This window comes from Mustela nigripes, chromosome 5, assembly GCF_022355385.1.
Source record: "Mustela nigripes isolate SB6536 chromosome 5, MUSNIG.SB6536, whole genome shotgun sequence".
In the NCBI taxonomy this organism is placed as follows: Eukaryota; Metazoa; Chordata; class Mammalia; order Carnivora; family Mustelidae; genus Mustela; species Mustela nigripes.
The window spans coordinates 32,589,651-32,600,451 of record NC_081561.1 but is presented as its reverse complement, the minus strand read 5'-3'; the positions used below and the strand labels follow the sequence as shown (position 1 = coordinate 32,600,451).

The 10,801-nt window shown below is 45.5% G+C and overlaps 1 protein-coding gene across 4 annotated transcripts in view; it reads right to left on the bottom strand.

Moving 5' to 3' along the window:
- Positions 1–7,605: 7,605 nt before the first annotated feature.
- SCUBE3 (signal peptide, CUB domain and EGF like domain containing 3) overlaps positions 7,606–10,801 on the bottom strand; it is a 33,649-nt gene continuing 30,453 nt past the window's right edge. For all 4 annotated transcript variants that reach the window (XM_059400080.1, XM_059400082.1, XM_059400081.1 and 1 more), the window contains 3 exons: positions 10,509–10,661; positions 10,305–10,384; positions 7,606–8,672 (listed from right to left, as the gene is read on the bottom strand). In XM_059400080.1, coding sequence (XP_059256063.1) covers positions 8,523–8,672; positions 10,305–10,384; positions 10,509–10,661 — 383 coding nt within the window. In that variant the 3' untranslated portion in view covers positions 7,606–8,522. The remainder of the gene's footprint in view (positions 8,673–10,304; positions 10,385–10,508; positions 10,662–10,801) is intronic.

Below are 10,801 nucleotides of genomic sequence, written 5' to 3'. Positions count from 1 at the left end.
GACGTACGGCCTGCGAAGGCCGAGCGCCCAGGGAGGGCGTGATGACGTCACGACGCCCCGGTCAGGGCCTGGGCGCGGTTGGCGAGCCGGGTCGTCGCTATGGCAATGTGGAGCTGCCACCTGTCCCTCCGAGGGATTCGGTCCACCTGAGGCCTGAGGCGGCGACGGCCGGGAGGAGCCCGAGGCCTCGAGGGCTCCGCGCTGTCCTATGGGCTGCCTGCGGGCGAGAAGGGCGCTTCAGGAACCGAGAAGGACAGGAGAGTTGGGTTGTGAGAGAAACCGTTCCCGCGGGTTCCACTGCCCGCACTGGGGCTGCGGACCTTCTCCTTGGGGTTCAGAGCCCGGGGCTTCCTCCTGCTCCTAACCGCCCGGGAGAGCTTTTCTGTGCGCAGCCCCCCCACCCCCGGCACTGCCTACGATCTTCGAGCCATCCCTCTGAAGGAAGCAATTGCAGGTATTACTAGCTCCTTCTTGAAAAGGACGTCATTAAGGAGCCGTGAGGGACTTGCCTCTCTAGGGAGGACGCCCTGACGGCCCTCGTGGGCTCTCACTCTCATTCCCCCGTCAGCCCCACCAGCAGCCTTAAAACCAGCTACTCCCCACTGTAGGCTCGCCTGGGGTGAGCAAGACCAAGCCCTTTTGCCTTTCCGCCCCCTCCCAGGAGGGAGGGGCTACGATTGGGGAATTTGCAGAAATCCAAGGGACTGAGCTTTTGGTAAAACGTTAAAAATAACTGAGAGGAGTTAGATAAGAAACTGGCGACGGGGGGCGCCTGGGTGGCTCAGTGGGTTAAGCCACTGCCTTCTGCTCAGGTCATGATCTCGGGGGTCCTGGGATTGAGTCCCGCATCGGGCTCTCTGCTCAGCGGGGAGCCTGCTTCCCTTCCTCTCTCTCTGCCTGCCTCTCTGACTACTTGTGATCTCTCTGTGTCAAATAAATAAATAAAATCTTAAAAAAAATTGTTAAAAAAAAAAAAAAAGAAAGAAACTGGCGACGGTTGTTTCTTAGGAGAGGAATTGGGTGCCTGGAGGAATGAGGTGAGAAACTTTTCCCTCTCAGTGCTTTTCAACTTTTTTTTTTTTTTTTTGTATCCTCCCTCCCCTCACCCCAAAAATTTTAATTAAAAAAAAAAAAAGAATTTTCAAAGGAAGTATTCTGATAAAATAGAAACATTTGTAAAGTACAAGGTTTGGGACCTATGGTAGCTCACAATGCCGTTGAGGGCACTGACAGCCTCCTACCTCCCCTGTCAAGGAGAGCTTAACCAGAAAGCTCGATTTTCAAGTTGGGGCATCCGCTCTTGCCTATCTTATTTGTTTTGACACAACCTTTCCAGAAGTGGGACTGGGGTCAGAGTTCTCTTCAGGTTCTCTGCTTCAGTGGGTAGTGAGTGACAATTGATGGCCCATTTTTATGGTTAACAAGTGAGCCTTTCTCTACCTCATGGTATAGAAATAAACAGCCTGGCCACTGTGGTGCCCTTTCTGTGCCTTTCTGGTGGAAGTTTGATGAGTTATTTCACATGCCTGTGGAGAGAATAAATAGCGTGTCCTGTAGCATAAACTCCTGGTTAGAAATAGCGTATGGAATAGAACTCTAGTTGTCCTAATTTGTCTCCCCACCACCTTTTTCCATAATAAAAAATACATTTGTCCTTTTTCACATTCCATGCAGACCCTAATCTGATTGGCTAATCACTTCTCCTATTACACAATGAACAAAAACTCTGGGAAATCAGTGTGTGACTTGGAGTAATAAGATTTTGATGGTGTGTAATTTCAGGTACTCAGAACTGGTGAGGAGCATATTTTGGAGGACTGAAGGTCATTTCTAGCAGCTTGTGTTCTGCCTTTGAGCCCCACCTTGACAATATACCATCATATTAGGCCAGTAGTCTTTTTTTGGAAAAAATTATTTATTTATTTACTTACTTACTTACCTATTTTAGAGAGATAGAGCACGCAAGTGAAGGAAGGTGCAGAGGGAGGGAGACAAGCCAACTTCCCACTGAGCAGGGAGCTCAATGTGGGGCTTTATCCCAGGATCCTGGGATCATAATCTGATCTGAATGAAGGTAGATGCTAAATCACTAGTTAATGAATGAGAAGTAGGATAGAAGTCATGTTATCCTCTTGGCAGATATGGATATATGCTTGTGTTGAATTCTGATGTTTGGCTTTGGGGGACAATTAAATAAGAATCATGTTTAAAAATCAGAAATGACTCCCAATTAATATTTTTAGGTTTCATGACAAGCTTTTTCTTACATATTTAATAAAAAAGGAAAGTATAGGAGTACCTGAGTGGCTCAGTGGGTTAAGCCTCTGCCTTCAGCTCAGGTCATGATCTCAAGGTCCTGGGATCAAGTTCTGCATCGGGCTCTCTGCTCAGTGGGGAGCCTGCTTCCCCCTCTCTCTCTGCCTGCCTCTCTGCCTACTTGTGATTTCTTTCTCTGGATGTGTCGAATAAATCTTAAAAAAGAAAAGAAAAGTATACTTGCTAGGAAATAATGGATTGAGCTGCTAACAAGAAAATAGTAAACATTTTATAAGATGAAATAGGAGGACTGATTGTAATAGGAATATTTTTGTATGAATGGAAAAAACAATCCCTACTTCCTACTCCCCAGGTTTTTATATCCTGGATCATGGATGAAGATTCAGTGTAGGGGAGGGATATAACTTTCTTTTGTAAATTAGGACAAGGACTATTCTGAAAGGGGAGGTGGAATGGCATGTGGGTAAGTATGGTGGCTAGTTCCCAAACAGATTCGTTTGGGGGAAGATTTCTAATAGAAGTTGAGGATCTGGAAACTTATTTCCTTAAAATGCTCCTCAGATTGATTTCCTTGCCTACTACTTCTTGGAAGGTCTGCACATACCCTTGGAAAGAATTCCTTATAAAGTCTTCATGTGCCCTGTTTTAAAGACTGATAAAAGCAGACTCAGCTGTACTGGCCCTGATTATACATTAATCAGGGACATCATCACAGATGTCCTAGGAAGAAGGTGGAAGACTTAGTGTTTTGGAATAAAAGAGGGTTAAGAGGTAAGTCAGAGAGAATGGCCCCAAGCTGGTGTAGTCATTATAGACCTAAATCAGTCCTTGGCTTTGCAGTTCTAGACATGTGATTTTGTCCATTCACAGAAGTATTCATGTTTTGTTTAAAGTTTTTTTTTTCTTTTTTCAAAGATTTTATTTATTTATTTGACAAACAGAGATCACAGGTAGGCAGAGAAGAAGCAGAGAGAGAGGAGGCAGAGGCTTTAACCCACTGAGCCACCCAGGCACCCCCAGTATTCATGTTTTGTCACACTAAATCAAACTTACAGGAAGTTAAAGTCCATAAAATGGAATGCCAGTGTGTATTTATACTCATAGTCACCTGGTAGACTGGATTTTCTCTCCTGTTGGCAAATGTATGTGGAATGATCAGTTGTAATCAGAATCTTACTTGAGGAGTATGGGTTTTGGGTATGGCTATTGTTAGCAAGCTGTGATAGCCTGATGCACGATGCAGGGCATATAACAGAAGCTCAGTAATTGAGAAATGAATGCACCTATCCTTTATAGATACTAACAGGGAAGTTTAGGATTCTAGTAGACCAACCAGACTTATTTTTTGATCAGGTAGATTTTGTCTTATTTCTCTTAAATTGCTATATCATATGGATATTAAATATGATAAAATTTCATGTCAGGGAATTACATAATTGAAACAAATTTTATCTGTCATCTCTGAGCCTAGGAATTGGGACTGTACATTTGTAACAGACTAGAGATTGTGTTCCTGTGCCCTGTGGTAGTAATGGTCATAGTGGCTAAATGATGTTTCAGAATTCTTTTGGGTGGCTAAGAGTTTATTGCACAAAAAGAACAACCTTGGGTGACTCTCAGCATTGGTATTTTCCTAGAGTGGGACATCTTAATTAGGGAGTCTGTGACCTCACTAGATTTGGGAACTGTTCTCTAGTGAGGAAAAATGATACCCTAAACTCCCTTTACTCCCTAGATCCCCCTTAGGGGATAATTCTTGATACTGCCTTTAAAAATAGAGAGACAGGGACACCTGGGTGGCTCAGTCGGTTGAGCCATTGCCTTCTGCTCGGGTCATGATCCCAGAGTCCTGGGATCAAGTCCCGAATCGGGCTCCTTGCTCGGTGGGGAGCCTGCTTCTCTCTCTGCCTTTGCCTGCCACTCTGCCTGCTTGCGTGCTCACTTGCTCTCTCTCTCTCTGACAAATAAATAAAATCTGAGACAAGCCTTTTCAAATTTCAAAATCATTATGAATAAGATGGATAAATGAAAAAATTTTGTAAGTCCTATCTGGGAGCCAGAAGACACTTTGTTTCCTCAAAGTTTTTTCCAGCTCTAGAATAAACTATGGAGACAGAGGAATAGATGCCAAGCCAGGGAATTTCATTTAGTATTTTAATAATAATAATAAAAAAAGACAATACAAAATCCAAACATTTCTTTTTACAGGTTCAGATAGTTTTTTTTTTTCCCCAAGTGCAAAATATTCTATGAACTGCATCATTTACTGTTTATTGTTGATTGTGTAGGAGACACTTACTATATTGGCAGCAGTGGAAGGCAGATATAAATACAATATTTTGAGATTCTTTTTTCTGCATTAAAAAAAAGCCTCCCACATGGTAATGATTATTCTCTGAAACTTCAGTTAACTCACACAGAAGAATGGATTTTTCAGTTTATCCAAACTGCTACAATGTGTTGTCTAGATAAGCTGATAACAGAACTGGAGGTTCTATTCTCTCTTATCATATATTTTCTTAAAGGGTTCCTAGTCCAAATAATGGCCCAAGGACAGTGTGTGCTATCTTTGAGAGAGGTCTGATTTAAAGATAGCCTTGTGTTGTTTGCTTCCACTTTTGTGCTTTAGAAAGAAGCCAAGCAGGTTAACATTATTTTCTGCTTATGGTCGGTCATTTATGTTTTGTCTCCCTCCCCCTAGTTTGAGCCTGTTACATTGAGATTAAGCAGCAAATAACAGAAATTTGAATGCTCTATAATGTTTTCTGACATTTTGAGATATGACCTACCAATCCACTACAGAGTCCCCTCAAACATGCCTATGGAGAACACTTCTCAGATACAAAAAACTTCCTTAGGGCTGGAGACCAGAGCTGTATTCCTGACCTTGGAGCAACACATCTGAGCCTCCATTACCTCAAACTAACCCAGTCCTCAGGAAGTGAGAGCAGTCACAGCTCAGTGTATGCCCTTGGGGATTTATAGACCTGGGGTAGGGCAGCTCAAGTCCAGGCTCTGGTCAGTTCTCCTGACTGAGCGTTCCCTCAGGTGTAGGGAACGGACCTGGCCTAATAATACAGAAAGAGAGAGGCAGAGAAGTAAAAAGTTATTGCCATGTTGCTGAGGGATTAAGTGCCTTTCTGATGTGTCTCACTTGGCGCTCACAGTCTTTACAGAAATGGCTTCCCATTCCCAGACTCAGATCAGGGCAGGTTTTGAACCAAGATAAATGAAGCCTCACAGTACTGTGGCCCTGTGAACACCCCCATCCTGCAGAGAGGCCTCGGGACTGGTTCATGAAGCATTTCCATTTACTCCATCTACTTACTTCCTTACATTGGTGAAAACCTTTTTTTCTGTCTGGCCTCTAAAGGCCTAGAGAGTCCCTGAGTATTGACTCCTCATTCAGTCCACTTAACCCCTGGTTTGATGTCCAAGGACTGGCTTCCTCCATAGGTTCAGCAGTAGTTCTGTCTGGATTGTTAACCCCCAACTTGGATGACCTAAACTAAACGTGGTGGACATTAGCAGTTCTTTACCTGCTCACCAAGATCTGTCTTGACATCAGTTAAGAAGCCTAGTGGTCTACACTTTCCATACTGTGGAAATCATTTGCAGTTTCCAGAAACCATGGAATAAGTTATTGGAGGAAACATGTTTATGGGGTGATGGGAAAGGAGGAGAGCAAGGAGAAGCCAGACCCTGAAGGCATAAATTGGGAAGTACTCTGCTTAGCTTTCTAAGAGAGATGCAATGGTAGGGAGAGAATCAGAAAGTTGGTGGAGAATTAGGATGATCAGAGTGGATTAAAGCAGTTTTCAGGCATTTTCTGGGAAGTGTGGCTACTTCCTATTAAATGACCATTTTCTTGTATGGAAGCAGCCATTTTGTATCTTTATAGCAGGGCCCTCTTTGACTTAGAGAGACAAAGCCAGATACTCTACTGCCAAGGGCTGGGGTGTTGGCTAAAGGCAGTCGGGGGAGTTAGCTTTGACTTTGGCTGCCTACTGCCTAAGGCTATCTTTGGTGGATGAGTGCTAATGATTAGGGAGTGAGGAGATGGTGCAAGCTTCTTTATTTAGTGTCAGCTCTCCTGGGGAAGAGTCACTTAGAAATGAAACCTAGAAGTTAATTGGTAGTCTTCAATTGAATAAAACTACAGCTTTGGGGGGAGTAAAAGGAGCAAATGGAAAATACATTTATAGGCAGTAGTGGAATGAGGGTAGGATGTGTGCAGGATGTGGTCTTGGGCATGGACTTGATTCTTCCTTTTGAAAAGCAGTAGTGGAGGAAGTTAAGCTTGAAGTCAACTCCCAGAGGGGATGGCAAACAGGTAGGGGTAGGCAGAGTGGCCAAGGTCAGGCAAACTTCATGCTTTGATAACTGTCTTATTCTTGGTTCCTTTAGCCTTGTTTGTGACCTCAGGCCCCTGAGTCAGCTCATTCCCAGGGGGTTTGTCCTGATCCTCTTCCATGTGTGCACCAGGAAAAAACAGGATGAAGGCAGGGAAAAGATGGAGGCTTTCCCTATTTGGGTGTGGAGAATCACTGACCAATTCCATCAGTCTCTACAATCCTGAGGTCCATATTGAATCCATAGAGAGGCATAGGGATGGCAGGATTGGTTTGCAAACACAGGTCCCTCTCCTTCCTGCTCCTTTAAGTCCCCAGAATTACTCTCCTACACATCAGGTGCCTCTGAACTAAGGTTTGGGTTCCCCCATCTGAAGGCTCCAGAAGTCTGGATGGCCACTGGTGGGGGAGCAGAGACAGATCAGATGCTCCAGCACTCAAGGTTCATGAGATCCAAAACCTTTTTCCTTCCACTTCAAACATACACTCTTTTCTCTTGGGCAGCTATAAATAGGTTTGTTCTAATAGAGGAAAAAACCAAAAACAAAAAAACAAAACCAGAAAATAAAACCCTTCCCTCTAGACAACATAGGAAGACTCAAAATGATTGCACTTATTAGATGTGGACAGGGTGGGCAGAAGGGTTGCCAAGTGTGCACACATTCCTCTTGCTGCCCACAGCCTGGGGCCAGAGGTAGGTGGCTCTGGGCTGGCAGCAGAGCAGGGTCCTCTTTGGTGGAGTCCACAAGCCATCTAGGGCTACAAGGGAAAGACAACTCGGGGACAAGGCCCAGGCTGGCTTCTGGTCAGCAGCCATATTTCTTTAAGGACAACACTTAGCAAGGGGAGTAGGGCTCCCCCAGGGAGCGCTCAGGTAGGGGTGAGGAGATGGCTGGGCCAGGACGACAAGTAAGAAAAGGGATTGGTGTTTGAGGCTGGTTTCTAATTGTTCTGAAGTCTAGTCCTTTAGATGATAGGTTTTCTTTCTTTCTTTTCTTTTTTCTTCCTTTTTTTTTTTCTTTCTTTTTTTTTTTCTTTCTTCCTTTCTTTTTTTTTTCTTTTTTTTCTTTTCTTTTTTTTTTTGGTGATGCTTTAAAACCTGGTTTCTGTCCTGCAGAGCTATAGTCTTTCTGTTGGGAAGTGACAGCAGCACATTCAACATGGTAATGCCTGCTGCTTTTCCTCATTCAGCTGATGTCCACTAGCCCAGTGGTATGGGCCTTTGTAAGCCCTCATGAATTGGACCCCAAGCAGACATGTGGGGGAAGAAGGAAAGAAGCTGTATTGACAAGAAAGCCAGCTGTGTGGACAGTCTAGGGCTTGAACCATGTACCCCAGAGGACCAGTGCTGGCATTAGGCCCGTAAGTCAGAGACTTCTTTGGCAAATCCCTGGGTTGTTAAAATCACCCTTGGGGGCACAGCCAGGGGACATTTTGGCTCCTGACTAGCAAGGCACAACCCTATAAGAAGGGCAGAAGCCCTTCTTCCCCCTGCCCCATTCCCCACGAGACCCACTTCCTTCATGGGCCTCTAGCACCCCTTCAGGCTGATGAGGCCATAGATGTGAGCTGGTGAAATGGTCAGTGTGGCTGGGAAGGGGAAGGGGACACTGTTCTTTCACCCCTCAGGGGCAATAGAGCCAGCACTTAATGGCTTTTCCAGGGAGCGTATAGGAAAAGGGACCACAGTAAAGAGAGAGAGGGAGAAAGACAGAGGCAGAGAGAGACAGGAAAGGAAGCTGGAGAGACAGAACGGAAGAGTGCTTGGTCTATAGTGATTTTTTTTTCCTCCAAAAAGAAAGGAGAGATTTCCTCATCTGGGAGTGGGGGCTGCCGGCTCTGAGGGCTAAGGAGTCTGGGGGCTTTAAAACCTGGGTCTTGGGCTTAGGGGCACTATTTGTAGGGCCTCAGGAAACTGGAAACTTTGGAGCGAAGTAGCTTGATGAAGGATTTTGGCAGCATCTCCTTGTGCTTCTCTGTGTACTTGAAGTAATTCTGGGGATGGGCCAGCACCTCAAAGAAGGCCTTGATGAGCTTCTTATCCTGCAGAGGATGGCAGGCGGCAATGTCAGCCTCAGCATTGGAGGTGGGAAAGAGGGACACCAGCCTCAATTCAGAAGCAGCCCCTCTTGATGTTGAATAGGCATGCCCAGAGGTGAACTCTGGATTTCCATCCCCACCATCTGTTCTTCTTTTAGAATCCTACAACTCCGTCACTGGCAGCTCCATCCTTCATTGCTCACACCCCAGTCCTTGGAGTCATCCTTGACTCCTCTCTCCCGCCCACAACCACAGCAAATCCTGTTGAATCTACCTTCGAAATATATCTGGGGTCTGACCATTTCCCACAGCCTCCACAGCTACCTGTCCAGGCCACTACCATCTGTCACTTGGACAACTTGCAGTAGCCTCCTACCTTGCTTCCCTGCGTTCACCTGTCCTCGTCCCTCTACAGACTTTTCTCCCCAACTGCAGCCAGAGTGACTTTGAGTTCTTAATTAGATCATGTCCTTTTTCTATTCAAAACACTTCTCTGGTTTCTTTTTTCACTCAGTAAAGTCCAGTCTCTTGCATGGCTCACAGGCTGAACATGATCTGTACCCTGTTCTCTGTCCTCCAGTCCGCCTTGGCTTTCTTACTCTGCTGAGTTCCCCTGGCCGTCTCAGGGTTCTCAAATATGCTACACCACCCCATGCTTCTTGGCTTGAAATGCTCCTTTCCTGATCTTCCAATGGGTAGCCCTTTACTTCACTCAGGTCTCTTCTCATTTCCTAACCATTCTGTCTTAAACAGCAACAGCCTACCAGGTGCCAGACACTGTGCACAAAGACTCAGGTCTTCTGGCTTCTAGGCTAGTATGCATCCTATGGCTTCAGCAGATTTTTAAAATAAGAGGCAGGGCCTCCGGCCCCTGATCCCCACTACTTTCTGCATTAGAGTTCCATAGCACATCTGAAATAAGGGTTCAGATGTTTTAAAACATGTTCAGAAAGCACTGCTGAAATGATTTTCTTTGTAGTCTGCAAGTTCTAGGAGATTTTTGTCATTGTGTCTCTTATTTTGACAATAATGCAAAAATGACTTTAGTAATCATAAAGATAAAATTTGTCCTTGCATTGATAATTTATGAAGAATAATACTGTGGCTAGGACGGTAGCTTGCCAAGTAAGGCTTTCTCAAATTGGGATCCATAGACCCAGGGGAGTCTAGTTCATTCTTCAACATAGGTAACACTTCTTTTCCTTTAAAACAGGTTTTGCTGAATTAACTCTGAGGAACGCTGTGCTAGATCTCCTTTTCTGTGGAAACTGAGGAGGGAGGCAGGGAAGGGAGGGACCTAATGCAGAAGCATCTTTTTATACCTCACTTCCTCCCTATTTTTTGGTACAAGCGTTCAGGGACATTTCATCTCCTCCTCTTCCCTTCCTCTTCCCCGTCAGTGTGAGGTAGTGTGAGGGACCCTGCAGTCAGATGGGCTTGGACGCACTGGGCAAGCTCTGTAACCCTGTGCCTCAGTTTTCTTATGGGTAAAGTGGGAACGATGAAAGTACCTATTTCATAGAGCTCTTACGTATATCAAGTGAAATACTGCTGCAAGCCCTCAACTCACTGCCTGCACATTGCTACATGCTCATTAAAGGCTGGCTGTTTTTATTTCTGTGCACATTCACTTGCCTTTAAAATCTCCTGGTGGTTTTCAGATGCATAGAGCCGGCCATCTCGAACAATGTCTTCTACTAGCTGCTCATAGTCCTCTGCAAAATCAACCACGGGGAATAATTTACAGGTAGAAACTCTTCCTGCTCTCCCTGCTCCCTCCTAAGACTCATGAGCCTCGCCTTTCTCACCCACCTCCCTGGCATTCCTGCCCTTGCTCACCATCATAGGTAACATAGGGGATCTGGAAGCCACGAGCACTGTTGGCCTCGCTCGTCTTAAAGTTGATCCAGAGCTTCCTGGACCGGGCCGTGAAGGCAATGGGCCGCTCGTAGGTCTGGCAGGTCTCATAGGTGGTAATGGAGGATGGTGAGGCTGGGAAGGCAAGCAGCAGGTCAGGAGAACAGCAGGGCAGGTTACCCAAGCCCTCGTGCCGGAGGGTGGTGGGGGCAAGGAGTCATGCTGACAGAGGCTCTCCCCCATGCATGCACCTTCCCCACCCCAACACACACAGA